The 17,953-nt window shown below is 41.0% G+C and overlaps 1 protein-coding gene across 3 annotated transcripts in view; it reads right to left on the bottom strand.

The window, feature by feature from the left end:
* Positions 1-785: 785 nt before the first annotated feature.
* Positions 786-17,953, bottom strand: part of TNFAIP8 (TNF alpha induced protein 8) — a 111,578-nt gene continuing 94,410 nt past the window's right edge. For all 3 annotated transcript variants that reach the window (XM_016204609.2, XM_016204608.2, XM_016204606.2), the window contains exon 2: positions 786-9,157. In XM_016204609.2, the coding sequence (XP_016060095.1) occupies positions 8,592-9,157 (566 nt within the window). In that variant the 3' untranslated portion in view covers positions 786-8,591. The remainder of the gene's footprint in view (positions 9,158-17,953) is intronic.

The raw sequence follows: 17,953 nt of genomic DNA, 5'->3' as shown, positions 1-17,953 counted from the left end.
TATTGTGTGTTCACCACCCCAAGTCAAGTCTCCTTCTGTCATCATTTATTCCTCTGTATCCTCATATTTAACTGCACAACATGCTGTGGAGAGTATCCTCTTGGGACTCGCTGCCTAAAGTTGGCAGTCACTGTCAGAGATGGTTCAAGAGAATATTTGAGGAATCTTATGAGCAAAAGAAGCCAGACACAAAAGAGTAAATACTGAATGATTCCATTTAAATGAAGCTCAAAAACAGGCAAAACTAATCTCTAGTGCTAGACAGAAGTCATAATAGTGGATAACTTGGATGAGGAACTTCTGGGTGATAGAAAAATTTTTTAAATCAGAGTGCTGGTTAACAGGTGTGTTCACTTTGTGAGAAATTTCTAGAACTGTAACCTTATGATTTTCTATATGTATGTTATATGTCAATATGTTTAGTGAGAGGAGGAAGAGGGGGGTAGGGGAAGAACAATAGAAGGATTGAAAGGAAATAAGTAGAAATTTAAACAAAAAAGTAAAATAAGAGCCTGAAAAGATGCTTCATTAAGTAAAATCACAATAAGCTATCATTACACACCTATGTTCTAAAATGTATAAATGGTGATGATGACAAATGCTGATGAGGATTTGGAGAAACTGGGTCTCTCATCTGTGGCTGGTGTTAGTGTAAAATGGCATAGCCATCCTGGAACATGCTTTTTGCAGTATTTACCATATGGTTCAGCAATCACATTCTAGGGCATTTATTCTAGAGAAATAGAAACATATTTCACACACACACAAAAAAACCTGTGAACACATATTCTTAACAACTTTATTCACAGTAGAAAAATACTGGAAATGACCCAAATATCCTTCAGTGGATGAATGGTTGAACGAACTCTAGTACATCCATATAATGGAATACTACTCAGCAATAAAAAGGGATGAATTACTGATACATGCAACAACCTGGATAGACCTCAAGGGTGCCATGCTTAGTGAAAAGAGTCAATCTCAAAAGTTTATATACTTTACGGTTCCATTTATATAACATTTTCAAAATGATAAAACTATAGAGAGGTGGATGGAGTGAGAGGCGGTGTGAGTACAGAAAGGTAGGTGGCATGAGAGAGTTCTTTTGTGGTGACGGGACAGCTCTGTACCTTGATAATGGTGGTGGTTACACAAATTTATACATGGGCTAAAATGACATAGAACTACACACACATGCACACAAATAAATGCACGTTAAAAAAAATGAACCCTATTCAGTGAACCCTAAATAAGGCCTGTAGTCTAGCACCAACATACCGATGTCAATTCTGGGTTTTGCTATTGTGCAACCTATATAACAGGTTGCCACTGGAGAAAGCCAGGGAAGGTACACAGGACTCTGTGCTGTCTTTATGAAAGCTTTTTTTAAATAAGAGAAGAATCTTCAACCCTCTCATTTCGATCAGCCCCATACACGTTCGTCTATGCTGCTTCCCCCAGGTGCCCCAATCTTAGTGTTAAGCAAGTGCATTTACAGACAATACTCACACGGGGTGAAGGAAAGGCAACCAAACTATGTTTCGGAGGCTCGCTGGTTCATATCTCTTGCTCCTTGGGCTTGTATGATTTGCATAATGGGTTTCACATCAACTTAGAATTTACGGCTCTTTTTCTAAAAGTGGAATCTTTATATATGTGCAGAAAGATTTTCTCAAGTATTATGAGAGCTAAACAGAAGAAGTAAAGGTAAGCTTCTTGGGGAAAACATCTGTATTGAAATTAGCACTGGAAAAAGATGGACAAACAGGCTGTCAAATTCCAAACTCCGGCTGTGCCGACAGTAGCCAGGAAGTCAGAGGCTCTTCCCAAGATGCCAGCTGAAAGGAGTGGGAGCCAGTGTCCCAGCAGGGGATTGCTGCTTTTAAAGTCTGGGAGGAAGGAGTGTGGCAAAGGCCACTAGGACACAGAGTAGAGCAGACGTCTTTGTTGGCCTGCTAATAAAAGCAACACTGGTTCAGCACACAGGGTAGGTTTTCTACACAATCAGCCGTGTTTATATTGTTATCCTTGGTTGAAATTACGTGGTTCATAAACAAACTAAAACTTCAAAAGCCCATCTTTTTGTAATCAGGAGAAACTAAAATTCCTGTCATTAGTTAGCAAGTATCAGAAGTGGTGTGATGTGTCCAAAAAGGACTTTGGATGCCAACTCTCTAGACATAACCCAACGAAAAGGAAAAGATCCCCGTCTTGTCTAGAGCCACAGGGAAAGCCACTGGGGATGAAATACATTTAGGGTCTAAACCTCAGGCTGCATTTCTGGGCCTGATTTTCAATCCTTTGTCAGCAAGAAGACATGCTGTTTGTTAACTTTTCTTTTTTTCTTTTATTCATTTATTTTAAATCTGAGGATATGTTTTTATTGATTTTGAGAGAGGGAGTGGGAGAGAGGGGGCCAAGAAGGGGAGAGAGAGAGAGACACCGATGTGAGAGAGAAAGATCGGTTGCCTCCTGCATGCGCCCCGACGGGGGTTCATGCCCGCAATCTTTTGGTGTACGGAACGATGTTCCAACCAAACCAACTGAGCCACACCGGCCAGGGTTTCTTAACTTTTCTTTTCCAAGACTCAGGGAGCTCCAGGCAGTGATGAGCAAGTGACGAGTGAGCAGACAGAACCAAACCAGCCAGTGGCCCGGCTGCCGAGAACCATGGAAGGGCCATGCTCACTGGACCAGTTCAGGGGGCGAACCTGCAACCTTCCAGTGCATGGGACGAAGCCCACCCACTGAGCCACACCAGCCAGGGCTGAGCTCACTGCTTCTAAAGCATGAATTTAAAACTCAAAAAGCTGTGAAAATTTTAAAGCCAGAAAGCAAGAGTATTTGAGGCTGACAAAGCCTTTCCTGGGATCCGCCTCACCCCAGGAATCCTAATTCAGGGAACGTACCTGTGGCCTTGTCAGTGTCCCCAGCAGTCAGTGAACTACTCAAGTACAGGATCGAGGTGTTACTGTGCGGGTCCAAGGCCCAGCCTGGTGCTGGACACATAATAGGTGTGCATTATAAACTGAAAACAAAAGACAATTTTTTTAAAGAGATTGAGATTTGATAAAATTATCTGGGGCTGCGGAAGCCTGTTGTTTACTTTAGGCTCTACACTTCTTTTCTTTGCCTAGGTAAACACTCCACGCAGGAATAGTCTTCAGGAGGTTTCAAAGCCCTCCATGTTTTGTTTAATTTATCCTAAAAATGAGCATATGAGGTAATTGATTTTGTCCAAATGTTGGAGATAAGTTGAGAAGGCTCCCTGGCAGACTAGTTGCTGAAAACCCTGAAAACGGGGCTCCACCTGGCCACCCTCCAGTGTGTCCCCAGCAGGAAGAGATGCCAAACTCCTGGCACGTGGTGTTTGAAAATGCTACGGGATGTTTCCACTCGTAGCTTTCACTGAGTATTTCCCAGTGACTATTTCAGCAACCTAAGAATGTGACTCCTCGGCTATGAGAACACAAAGTCCATACAATATGGCAGTGATTTTCAACCGTGAGCCACAGAATTTTTAATACATGCAGCACCTAACTGTTTAGACAGGGACACTGACCTCTTTTGCCTTAGATTGTCCAATAAAAGACAGCCAACACAACAATAGCTGTCCGGTGTGAATGAATCAAAATTATACTTTTTTTTTTGTCAGATGGGCAAAAATCGTATTTTTGGTCTGCTGCAGAATTTTAGCAATTAGTTTATGTGCCATGAGATGAAAGCGGTTGAAAATGGCTGTGATAAGGGGACAGTAATAATGCTGGCACCTTTATCTAATTAGCAGCAATCCTCTTCCAGGACATTTAATGTCTTATAAAAATATATCATTTGCTTGGCAAGTTATTTATCCTTTAGTGAAAACAAATGGTCTTAGCAGCAGGACAGTCACTTAGGATGGGTACCTAGTGGCTTTTGCTGGGCCAATAAAAGTCCATTTCCAGGAAAATGCAACCTCAGCTTCTTATAAAACACCCATCATCCCAGATAATGGTGACCATCTAGGTACATAAGCTGAGTTTTCACTTTCCTGCCCTATGTTTAAAACATATTGTATCAGGCAGTTTTAAATGACTTAATCCATCTACCTGTGAGCTTTTAAATGGAAAAACTGAAGTACAGAGAAGCATATGGTCTTGGATCATTCTGCACATCAAAACGCATACTTTTAAAAATCAAATATTCTTTCCTTGTGTGAAGAACGAGCCCTAAGTGCCCGATCAGCCCTCTTCTTTGCATGAGGCAGAAATACAGTTATGCAGCTGTGAGCGGGGAAGGCAGGAAATTTCCTCAGCCACCCATGAAGGAAGGGGAAGGGGCCTTACCCACGGGCTGGCTCATCTTACAAAGATCCGATGGAAATGTGGTGGACACAGGGCACAGCTCTGTACTTGAAGGGCATTTTCCAAAGCACAGATGTTTTCCTCTTAACTGTGATCGCTGGCTGACTTGCACATAGCCCTATTTAGAGCTCAGCAGACGGGCTGTTTTGCAGTGACTTGTCCCCCATAACTTGGGACTGAGGTTCGTTGCTAGATGGAAAACACATCTTTGGCTAGACAGACATAAATCATTAGTACCAAAAAATGTTTCCATTTTGGGAAATCCCCCAAAATAAAAGTGTCTTTCTGGCTCTGGGCCTACATAACTAACCATGAAGACACCTCAATAAAAGAGAAAATGGATTTTCAATAGTTTGCCATAATAGTAATATGTGATTATAAGCTCCTAAAAATGTTTCTGTTCCATTTTAGGAACAAAAAGTTGACTCATTTTTCTGGTTAGTGCCTCAATGTTTTCATTAGGGGGTTTCTATAAAGACTGTATCTGAATCACAGAAAGAGAATTATTTCAGAGCTAGGATAAAATGTTACCTGTCATAAACAGCACTGAATGTTAAAACCTGCTCTGAGCTTAACAAATTACACAGAAGCTTTATGCCAAGGAATACAATCTATCAAGCAAAGCAGTAATTTTTCAAACACTGCGAAGTTCAATTAACTTAGATAACACAAGTTTGGAAATGCAAGTTGGCTAAAAATAGATATAAATCCTATTAACATGCTAATTAAGTTTGTTTGATTAGGTTATTTTAATTTCCTAGCAATTAAATAGCACTTAACTCTTTACTACAAATATTCCATCATATGGAATGGAATGAAATATTTCATCTTTCATTTACTATCTGTCAAGACTGATATGCTAAATTATAACTCAGCTTATGTGCTCTTATCAAGTGTCTCGAGGATAAATGAAAATGCTCAGTAAAAATCCAATTGACTTGAAATGTAGACCAAAAAAGTGCTATATTAATCCTTTGAGGGGAAAATCCATTACAAAGTTTAAGCTTTGTGTTTTTTTAAGTATTTACATGGTGGGAGGAAAAAAACTTTCCAGATAATTGAGTGAGATACTGTTATATAAGACAAAAAAAAAAAAAAAAAAGAGCATTATCTCTGTACTCCTAAAGTTCCTAACATTTTCCTTTTTTTAAACTAATTTTTAGTTGTATACAAAAGGTCTAATAATCAGAAAAACACAAGGCTATCCTCAAACTTACTCGTTCAGATATTTCCAACCTCTAAACCTGGAAAATAATGAAGCAGCAAATTGCTGCCGCACCTCTTCTGGGGAACACAGCGGTGAGCTGCTGCGTCTGCCTTGGGCGTGTGCACACAGAGCTCACTGTGTGTCCGCTGAAAGAGCAGCTGGGGCTGGGTCCACTGCACCTCGTGTTTCAGCGTTCCAAGTCATTGTTCATTGCAAGCGCCTTGAATTTAAGTTCCAGCAGGGACAGACATTTGAGCCATGAGATGGCCCCAAATGAGGAGCCATGTTGAAAACTTCATAAAATACTTGGTATAAATTACACCCGGATCTGAGAGAATAGGTCACACCTCTAGGATTTAAATATCATCTAAAATGTCACTATGTGAAAACTACTTCAGAAGCACACTGCCCACTCTTCTCTGAACCAGTGATGTTTCTAGAATTGCCTTTATCCATGCTACCATTCAACTAAAATACAGTGTTACTGCGGCTTTGACACGTAATAGCTATACGACCCCGGGCAAATTCCTTAACTTCTCTTGCCATAGTGTCCTGGTCTGTAAAATGGTGAAGGTTGTGGCAGAGATTAAATGAGTTAATGTGCCTGGCACACAACAGCCACTTTGTGTCAATTGTTAATATTAGTATTATCACTCATCTATTAGATTAACTCCTGTTTGCAGAGGAGCTATTAGCACTGAACTTTAAAAATCAATTATAACACAATTGGTATGTTTTTTCCAAAATGCAAACTCAATCTTTAAAAAATGTCCATAAGACCCCAAAATGACTATCACTTGGCTCAGAATTATCTATCCTAAATACATTTGGATTATTTCCAGCTTTAACCACCCCCACCCACCCCTACCCTCTACCCCACAACTAAATTCATGCACAAAGAACGTCCTGTTTCATCAGAGGTGAACCTGCTGATTAAGACGCTGTAATGGATGCTTCTAGGGCATGCCTCCCCGGCCCAGGACTGGTGAGAAGATGAGTTCCTCCCAGAAGATGAAGCTGAGAGATAATAAACAGGTCCCCCTCTTCAGAATACTGCCTACGACCTTTCTTTCGTGTGAGATTAAGGGTAGCTCTCCCCCTCCCCCATGTCTATCTGATTGCTAGCCTGCAGGCATAACTCTGGATGCAACGATGCAATGTGCCCAGACTGATCTGAATTCATTCCCAGCTCCTCCCTCTTTGGTGGTCCTGTTCCATAGGGAGAGATGAGCAAGAAGCACCCACCAACGGCCAGGACACTTCATTTCCCACACCCGCTGAGGAAGATCTGGGAGAGAACAGAATGAACAAGTCAGGAGCTCCCACAGGCTACACTCTCTGCTTTGAGGAAAGCAGAGCTGGCCAAGGAAGGCTGCTGAACTAAATTTATAAGCTCCTTTGCAGGATATGAAGCTAAAGGGGCCATTTCTGCAGTCACTATGCTATTCCTATAACACATAGGGGTCACCTACCAGTTCTGGGAAGTAAGAATAGTAATTTAAGTTCAAATCTTTATGTCAGGATTTAGTATCAAACAGGGAGATAGATACTTTGCCTCTGCTAATTGTCTTAGACAAGCCCATGAGGGTCCCAGAGAAACTGGTCACCTCCTCTAGGCTGCAGCGGGTTAAAGCAGATCTCAACCTCTGGAATTTTAGTTGTAGGCCCTTTCCTGAAGAACTATTATTTGAATGTGAATATTCTGGGAGGCAAATTCAAGGCAAGAGTACACTGCATCACAGGCATGGTGACAATGCAAATATTTAGTGTTGCTGGTTGTCTGTTATTTCCTAGGTGATATTCTTGGCCAGCAGGTTTCCATTTCTTTTTTGACAAAATAAGCGAGTGTTTACTTTATCATTCACACACATAAAATTACATAGAAACAACACACAAACTGCTTGAAATGCAAATAGTCTTTGGTTTACTCATCAAAACAGCAAATAAAAAAATAGCAAAAACCTTACCAGTTAAATAAAAAAGTGGCATTCTTTATTTACCTATCAAACCTTACTAAACATTGAAATGCATTAATTTTCATTCTCATATTCTGTAGCAATATCCTTTATTCCCTTTTTGTTCCTCATCCTCCTACATTATTTTGATGGACTCAATTTCTAAAATAAAGACTGTTTATTTTTCTTAATACCACTTACTTTTTATTGTCCTAATATCAAGAACAATCTAGATTTTCTCTTTGTCTCTTACATTTCAAATGGATATTAAAAAGGGAGATTCCATCAGCACATTTTCAAGATAACATGAAAGCTAAGCCCTCAGCAAGCATTTCAAGGCATTACGTTCTGGGGCATTATCACGTCTAGGAAATATCACGGTTGGTATTAAAAAACAGGACTTGACTCCAGAGGCATAGTCTTATATTAGGCATTATGCATAATGTCAGACACAGTTTTGATTTCTACAATACTGATTTCAGAGAAGCAGTTTTCCATTTCTCTGAGGGTTCCAATTGGACTGCCTCAATTGTTTAATGTCTTAATTCTTAATTAAGACTTAATTCTTGGATGTCAATGACAAAAATCTTTTTTCACAAAAGAATCTTTAACAAAAGGTAGACTTGAAAATGGAATGGCTTCGAAAGCAGAAATGACAGCAAGAAAAGTTCTTGGCTGTTTAAAAGAGGTATATATACATAGTAATGAACAAAAGTTAATCAAAATACGTAACTCTGTACATGTTAGAAATATCCAACGTGCCGCCAATACAACTGCTCTGAAAAAGATGTCTCCAGGTTTGGAGTCACGCATACTCTGTGTAACTCGGTATTTGCCTTCTGCGACCACACATCTTCCCCAGTACTTGTTACCCCTTAGGAAGCTGTTAACCATAATTTTTGGCAATATGCTTTTCTTCAAATAAAATGAGCCTCACGAAACATTATCATTAACGTCTGACAATTGGATTGGGCAGCGTCTTTCTGAAATATGTTTACTCTTCAAAAAATCCTTCTTTTCCTTCATAAACCAACAGGGCTCCATCTTCAGATCAATTGCGAGCAGTCCCCATCTTCATTCACACGCTCATATGTTCTCTTCATCCAACATTTTGTTGACACCATCACAAAGTTTCTGTAAGTGGGGTTTAAAATTCCCGAAGGGATTATACAAGGCAGCCAAAAAATCACAATCTGAAAAGTGATCAAAGACGTTATTAATCCGTCCGTGTGACTTGGCGGTGAGGTGGCGCTGAATGATCTGGTGCAGCAGCTCTCTGCAGTCGTTCAGCAGCCGGGACAACACGTTCCGGTCGAAGGTGTAATCTACCTGATGGAAACTGACCACGGTCATAGCAAGCTGATGCACTTTCTTCTTAAATTTCTCCATCAGCGCTAGCTCATCCTGATTAAACTGATTATTCCTATAGAGAATGGCCAACTTAAGGACCGTTTTGATGAGGTTCTTGATGATCTTCTCAGCCTCCTTCTTGTTTTGGGTGTACTCCCTGGTCACCCGGTATAGCTCATCCAGCACTTCGCTGCTCGTGTCATCGATTAGGGTGGTAGCGATGGATTTGGATACCATTTTACCCAAGATCTTCTTTTGTGCCTGCACGGCCAGGTTTTTGGAATTAAAGACATCTGTGGCCACTAAAAACAAAGGGTGGGGGGGAAAACAGATTAGTTTCTGTGACAGAGCAAATTAAAAACAGATCTTAAGGTATATTTTTCTTCTCATTTTCCCACTATATGTATGATTTGCCTCCAATCTACTGACATTTGTTTCTGTTCCAAAAAGAGGTAAAAAAGAAATTTCCCTACATTTCTGTGCATTAGGTTCTCATTTGTGAATTTAACAGGTTGTTGTGCATAATCTTTAAGGTCTTTGGTAATTGAAGTCTTTGTTTAAATTTATTTTTAAGGAGAGAGGGAGAGGGACAGAGAGAGAGAAATATCAATCGACAGCCTCCTGCACTCCTTCTACTGGGATCAAGCCTGCAGCCTGGGCATGTGCCCTGACCAGAATCGAACCAGCAACCTTTCAGTGCACTGGATGATGCCCAACCAACTGAACCACACCAGCCAGGGTGGCAATTCAAGTATTTTATACCCTCTGCAATGTAGTCAATACTTTGTTTAGAAGTTAAAGAGTTCAACCTTCTTAAAAATAACACTTTCTGATTATAAGAACACTATGTTTCACGAGGCAGTAAGTTTTTATGCAATTTTTCCCTAGCTTAATTTCATAAAAAGTGCATCAAAAATATAAAATCAACTCCACAATTATCCTCTGGAAAACAGTTACCAAGAACAATGTAAAGAAACTCATTTAAATGTAAGAGGAACAGATGACAAAGCTATGATACTGAGTAAAATGGCAAATGCATGGAAGCAAATCCAAAGGAGAGCCCTGTTTTATAATTCAATTGCAAAAAGTCAAATTTCCCAAGATACCAGCCAATACCTACCAGTTTGGTAATCCTAACTACCCTGAATTTCAACTCCCAGAAGCTGAGTATGAAAACATTCTTTGGAGAGCTTATTGTCACTTGCTATTTCTGATGAATGGCTACTGCTCCCTTTACATTTTTATACATTTTGAGAAAATAACCATACCGTATGGGCTAATAAAATGTGCTACCTGAACAATATACTTTGAAAAAGATGATGCTTAGAGTTCACTTTTGGAATGATCATAACTTAATTTGACAGGTTTAAGGTACATATTATAATAGTTGTAAGTGTTGAATATTAACGAGACACTGTAATGTTCCTAGCTTACAGCCAGTCAGTGAAAATGCTCAATCAATGTTTATTCCCCAAACCCAGTTTAGTTTTTCTCCAATTTTTTCCCCCTACTCTGTACATGCTGCTCCACTATAGCTGTGCTTTCTCCCTCTTCCTAGGTCTTTAGAGCTGTAGATCTCAGGGTCTCTATTCCACTTTTGGGTCCAGGAGCAGATGTTCCCTCTGCATATGCCAGTGTAGAAGCCTAGGCCTAGCTGTTGGAAAGCAGTCATTCAGTAATGAAAGGTAAAAGGCTTAAAAACAGATTATGGAGAAATGAGTCAGGGCATCATCAATGATGTAAAATTATTTCTAGCAACATTAGAAAACTGCCGCTCCCAAATCCAGGCTGGGAGGACATATAGGAAGAGTGATCCCTCAGTGTGGAACAGCCATGCTGGATTTGAAATTTGGGCCAAAGTAGCTTATGGTATATAGTATAAGTAGCCACCAAGTGGTTCCAGAACATCATTCACAAACACATAGGGCCATACACCGTGAAAGAACATCTCGATTGAGATGGTACCCTCAAACAAATGTCGATATTTAAACTTCTCAAACACGAACTGAAACTGCAGAAGAAGAAATGAAATATATTTTGAGAAAGAAAAGGAAAATGAAAAAGCATGAAAAACAGGCAACTTTATGAAAGTTTCCAAGCTTTTCTATGCTTTCACCACTTAAGCAGTAGTCCATTTCTACCCTATTCTTCAGCGGTTTGCAAAAGTGCATATAGGTTAATTCACACTAAAGAACTGATATCCAAAGAAAGGGCACACATGTAGTTAATATTACCATATTAAGACCAGGGACTATCTTCCATTGCCAAGCTTATGATATGGACCTCAACAAATAAATAAACCTGATTTATACAGAAAGATATACCCCCAAATTTTCAAATACGCAGTAAATAACAGGATTTCAGGAATTTATTTTATATGAGGTTGAAAGGTTATTCTGCTTTTTTCTATTGAACATGGCACAGTCTGCAAACATCCCATCTGGGATTTACTGCAATGTCTATTAGCTGGAAATGCTGTCATACGTTGTAAAATAACTGAAGCCAGGGGGAGAGCGGTTCTAGATTCCTCTGTGCTCCTTTTCCCAAGGCTGGACTGCAAGTCTGCACCTCGTCTAAGCTACTTTTCTTATTAAATCTAAACATCCCATCTAATTTCAAACACAAAGACCAAACGGAAACTCTGCGCTGCAGCACTTTAACCTCCCACAAGAGAAAGCGTAAAAGGCAAGGCTGCTGCCAGCTAAGCAAGATCATTCCCATTTACTGGTAACCGCGTCTGAACCAGGACAGAGACTTCGATCTCTGAGCCTTTCACACTTGTCTCAGAGGAATGTCAAACCCTGCTCTAGAAACAGCAGCAGCTTCACACACTCTTTGTTTGTCTCTGGATTATATCCGGTGCAGTCACCTTTTAAAATGAGAATGAAGCTCCCTCTCCCTGCGGCAGGGAAGCCACGCCTGCAGTAGATTTCTTTTCTCGCATTAGTGAGACTTTTTTGGAGCCAACTGGGGGTTGTGGCTGAGAGTTCTTGGCCAGGACTGTGTGGTCTGTGATCATGAAATACGATTTTTTCCCCCCTAGCAAATTAACTGCCTTTAGCCATTCCTGCTCAGGCTCATTTGTCAGTTCCACATCCCCTACCAGATCCCTTAAAGGTCTGGTATGTCTCAGCGCTAGTCCTGCACCAAGTTTTTCTGCTTCGCTCTACCCTCACTCCTGTGTGATCTCACCCACTCCCGCGGTTTCAGATACATCCACGTGCCAACAACACCCACAGTCATAACTCAGCCCTGACCGCTTTTCCGGATTCATTTTGCAAATGCATTCAAGGTTTTTCTTCTCCTTGGCTATTCTGCAGGCATGTCAAATGTACCATGTCCAAAAAGGAATCCTTAATTCCCTCCTGCCCCCAAAGTACTCCTCCTCCATTCTTTATTGTCTTAATTAATAGCATCCCTTCCATCCATTTGCTCAAGTCAGAGACCCTGGGAGCCACCAATCCTCCCCCTCACCCGGTCTATTACCAAGTTCTTTCTGTTCTACCTGCCTCAATTCTCTAAATTCTACCCACTTCCCACCTTCTCCACAGATACCAGTCTAGTGTATGCCCCTTTCCAATCTTCCCCCCCATAGTAGCCAGGGTTTTTAAAAATGTAAATTAGGAAATGTTGCTTACCTTAAATTGTTTGCTAACCATCACACTTTCTTGTTCCTGAAACTCCCATCATTTGCCTAAATTTTTAATGTCTGCCTCTCCTTACCAGAATTTAAGCTTTTTGAGAACAGAGACTGTGTATCTTGCTCTCTGTGTCATTCCCAGGCCTACATGGGCTCCTGACAGAAGCAGAACCAATTTCCCCCTTCTCTTTGCTATACTTAAATACTTCTGCGTAAAAACATGCTGACCTGCAAAATGAGAGTTTTAAATACATATATGGGTGTTTTTGTTTGTTTGCTTTACAGGCTAGCAAAGCAGATGTTTGTTTTATCTAGCTAAAAATGTGGTTTTCTTCCCCTAAGTGCACTCTAGAGTGTGGTTTCTCTTACAGTCATCAGTCAGTTCTCTTACAGAGGGAAGATGTGTTATGCACAATGAGGAAACAGCAGAGGACAATGGTACAGATATTCCGTGTAAAAGGAGGATGCAGTGGTTCTGACTGAGATACAGTGGGAGCCAAAGCACAGGCCCACCTCTACTTCTGGCTGGATCTATGATTAAACATGTAACAGAGGGGTGGACCAAAGGTATGTCCTGGAAGGCAACCAACACGTGAATGGATGTTCTCAAGGAGAAAGTGCTGAAAGTACCGATTTAGTGTTTCACCTATTACGATGAATTCATTTGTGTTTGATAATATACATGTATGTTGTTGATTAATGATAAATGAAGACTTGTTGAACGTAAACAAAGGATTATTGCTATGTTAAAACTATTTAAGAGTGTTTTATAGAAACAGTACTAAATGTTATTTTGCACCTACTTATCTTACTGCCCCCGCCCCCTATATTTCCTTTCTTGGCTTAATCAAACAGTTCATTTCAGCAATGTTTGCTGAAAAGCAAATTGATATCCAGGGAATCCTGGCTTTAGCATCAACAATTATAAATCTGGAGATAGACACTAGTGGTAAAAATATGCTGACCCCTGTATACATTAAAAAAAAATAATGCTCAGAAGATAAAAAATATATATATTTTATAGCATTAACTAATGAAAAACTAGTTTTACGAGATTAACAATAATTCCCTATAACATTACTTCAACTAAGAAATTGCTAATACAGTGAAGCACTCCAGTCACTTCTTTACAACCTCCCCAGCAAATACATCACTTCTTCACCATCAAATTTGTTACACCTGGAACTTTTAAACAGTGATGACAGATGCACATTTATGTTGCTGCTAATTCCTGCCCAATTAAAATTTGATCAAGTGGGCCCACTATCAGAAAGGATGAAAAAGAAAACAATTTGGAGAGCATGTCTGGCTGTTGTGGTCTGTTAATTAAAGTTCTTTAAACAAATATATAAAACCTTACTTCTTGCATCTGATTAACTCCAAATCTGAATGGGGGCTTAACAAAAGGACAGCTTTGGGGATAAACAAGTGGCCATAACCAACCGTAAACACTGTCACAAGAAGTCAACAGGCTGAGAGTTGACCTCTCTAACACTGGGATTTGGTGCCTCTCCAGAAAAGCAAGGAGTATTCGGAATGGCTGGAGAAATAGGGGACATCTGTAATAATGTCAACAATAAAAAATAAACTTAAAAAAAATCCCACAGTGGGAAATTTAACAGGATAGAGCAGAAACAGCAAACAGAAAGAAGAAGAGAGTGCTGGGGTGGGGGCTGGCGGTGTAGGACCACAGTCAGCAGAAGCAGCAGAGATGCCAACTGCGAGGGGGCTGCCCAGGAAGGGTCAGAGCACAGACCATGGAAGCCAGCTGGAGGCAATCTTAGCCAGGGAGAAAAGACAGGTGCCACACACCTTAACCCAAAAATCGGCCTTAGGTCACACAGATGGAGGCCCTAACACAAAAGAGCACAGTCTTGGAAGAATCAGTACATCTGGGACCCTTAACCTGATGCTGAATGCAAATTGTGTATGAATTTTCCTGACCCCGAGTGGTTAAAAACCAGCGGTTTGCATCATTGCAGTGACAAGCTAAGCCATTTCCTTTGTGTTACCTACCACTTCCAAAAAGCACATGCTCACTTAAAAAGGCAACATAATGAAAAAGACAAATATAAGGGCAAGTGGTGACTTTAAAATGGGCTGATAAAGAAAAAAATATCACAGGGGAGTTTTCAGTGGGATACTAGGAACTGTAAAACACCCACTTCCAGATTCTTCTTATTGTTCTTTACTTAGTTATTTGACAACTCTGGGTTGCAGAAAACTGATAGCATTGCAAAGGGCTCTAGAGATACACGTCTAGAGGAGGTGGAACTGATTTCTCATTTCCGTGTTGCCTGTGTTGCACTCGGACTTCTCCTTTGAACGCAGTATAAGAGTTTACTGATTTGGCCTGGCCGGGCGTGGCTCAGCGGTTGAGCGTCGACCTAGGATCCAGGCGATCGGGGTTCGATTCCCGGTCAGGGCACATGCCCGGGTTGCGGGTTCGATCCCCAGTCAGGGGCATGCAGGAGGCAGCTGATCAATGACTCTCTCATCATTGATGTTTCTCTCTCTCTCTTTTCCTCTCTCTGAAATCAATAAAGATATATTTAAAAAATAATAACTTTAAAAAAAAGTTTACTGATTTGTCATTAATAAATGAGTTAAGTAATATCTTTGACATGCACATTCTGTATTTGTATGAGAGCCATGAGTTTACCTTCTTAAAAACATACCCCGTGACACATATTAATTTAAAGTTTAAAAAGTGCAGTATAAGCTTGTCTTCTAGTACACATTTCTTGTGGCAACTTATTCCCCCAGGATCCTGGAAAAGAAGAGTTTACTTATAAAAGTCCAAACATTCTATATCTAATAGCTCCACATACTTCCATACTGCTCAGGGATATTAACGAGACGCAGCTTCCCCATCTATAGTACGAGAATAGTGATCCCCACCTCTAGAAGTTGTTTCAAAGATAGATGGAGAATGGACCATACAGGACATGTCTCACACAATGCCTGGCACAGAACAGCCTTCTCTGCAGGTCTGTTTAAAGAACTTAACAAATTCGGCCCTGCTGGGTATAGCTCAATTGGTTAGAGCGTCATCCCAATATGTCAAGGTTGCACGTTCGATCCCTGCTCAGGGCACATACAAGAAGCAACCAATGAGTGCATAAATAGATGGAACAAGAAATTGATGTTTCTCTCTCTCTTTCCCCCTTCCTCTCTCACTCTAACAATAATTTTTAAAAAATAAATAAAGAACCCCACAAATTAAACTTCAAATAAATTCTGATGGTCTTTTGTTCTGAATCACATTTGGTCAAAATTATTCAACTCCTTCTGGAAGTAATATGGAACTGAGAAATGCAAAACACCAGATGGTTGTGTGAAAACAGAGACCTCACACAGTTCAGTTAGTAAGGAGCTATATTTCCTTTTTCATGATGACATTTAAAAAAAAATCTAATACATATTAAAATTTTATCAGGGAATTTCCCTTCTTTTAAGGTGTTGAATCTTTTGTTAGCAATAGAGTCAGTAGTCCAGGGACTCTGATACGTAGTGTAAGGGTATTTTGTCTAGAGAAAGCTGGAGAACAGAATTAAAAGCTACTACCAAAAACAGGAGGAGAAACAGTGTCAACATCCACACAAAACTGTGCAGCAGAAGCAAGGTGTAAAGGAAATGCGGCAAAGATAAAGTTGAAGTGAAAATCCATAGCAGCCGACATCACTCAAGTGACATTATCTCACCCAGCGTTTCTGAAGCCTCCCAGAGAACCCAGAGGCAGGGCAGGGAGCCAAGGAAGAACAGCAGGGATGGAAATACAAGGTTCAAGGTCAAGAGTCCTGGGTTGTAAACTTGGGTGCAATTTAATTTCTTTGAATCTCAGTTTTCTCATCTGCTAAGTGAAGCATCATTTCAGCTTAAGTGAGATTTAATGAGGCACAAATCTGAAAGCATGCAGCAGCGTGCCAGGCTCACGACCAATGCACGCCAAGGTTTGCTCCCTTATTTACTATCACTTGAAATGGAGGAGCAGGGACTCACACCAAATACTTGCACACACTGTGTTCTTTCTACTCATTTCCCCTTCTGTTCCCTGTTTTCCAAATTTGCGGACAAGAGAAATTACGCTTTAAAGAAAGCACTGTGAAGACTTTCCCTGTGTGATCTCAGACTATTTTTGTCACTTTAATTCTGGAATTTCTTCCTGATTTTGTGTCTCTGATTCCCATGGCTTCGTTTTGGGATGACTTGAAATAGAAAAATGTCATTTTCTGAGTTTCAACTCCTTTCACTTCATATTAGACCCCATGTCAGCTCTTTGCTGTCAGTTTGCTCCAGGAATCTTAAGATTGCTCTCTGCATGGCATAAGTTCTTGCAAGAGATCCCAGTTGCCTCCAGGTTCACCATTACCAGGATTTGGAAGACAATCTGGTAATATTTATATGAAGCAGTAGTATTGGACCCCAAGGAATGTCAGTCTGATAAATATTAGGACAGAGGTTACAGGAATAGAAATGAATTCTGTGGCTACTCAAAGTCAGAGTGGGAGGCTTACAGCCAGGAGAGCCCACTGGCTAGCTACCATGTTTTGAGCTTTTACTCCATTATCCCCAGAACTGCAGTCCCAATAAGCCAAGGTTGAGGGTTTGATCCCAGGTCAGGGCACATACAAGAAGCAACCAATGAATGCATAAATAGATGGAACAACCAATTGATGTTTTCTCTTATTTCTTTAAAATCAATTTTTTTAAAAAGAATTTCATTATACTACACAAGCTTTAAAAGAGTGGCTTCCTCTGGAAGGTATAGGAAGACCTAATAATATTCAACTAAGTGAAAAAGGGAGGGGAGGGGAGGGGAGGGGAGGGGAGGGGAGGGGAGGGGAAGGGAGGGGAGGGGAGGGGAGGGGAGGGGAGGGGAGGGGAGGGGAGGGGAGGGGAGGGGAGGGGAGGGGAGGGGAGGTAAGAAAGAAAAGGGGAAAGGAAGGGGAGGGGAGGGGAGGGGAGGGGAGGGAGGGGAGGGGAGGGGAGGGGAGGGGAGGGGAGGGGAGGGGAGGGGAGGGGAGGGGAGGGGAGGGGAGGGGAGGGGAGGGGAGGGAAGGGAAGGGAAGGGAAGGGAAGGGAAGGGAAGGGAAGGGAAGGGAAGGGAAGGGAAGGGAAGGGAAGGGAAGGGAAGGGAAGGGAAGGGAAGGGAAGGGAAGGGAAGGGAAGGGAAGGGAAGGGAAGGGAAGGGAAGGGAAGGGAGAAAAGGAGGCCCAGTCTCCCTGGGGGAGGAAATGGATTCCATAAGGTAGGTCAACCCAGCTGGGCTTGAAATAGTCTGTTTTTCCAGGATAACACTGAGAAGTTTTAAAACACTAAAAAATATAATTTAAAATACGAAAAATATGCTTATGTTGTTCAAAGGCCAGAATGTAAATATATAAAATGGAAAGTCTCTCTCTCAGCTTTACCACGCACTGTATAGTCCTGGCTCCAACCCCTGCTTCCAGGAGCA

The sequence above is a fragment of the Miniopterus natalensis genome, chromosome 3, assembly GCF_054644295.1.
Source record: "Miniopterus natalensis isolate mMinNat1 chromosome 3, mMinNat1.hap1, whole genome shotgun sequence".
Taxonomy (NCBI): Eukaryota; Metazoa; Chordata; class Mammalia; order Chiroptera; family Miniopteridae; genus Miniopterus; species Miniopterus natalensis.
Note: the sequence above shows the minus strand (reverse complement) of the source record. Positions and strands in the feature narration are given on the sequence as shown.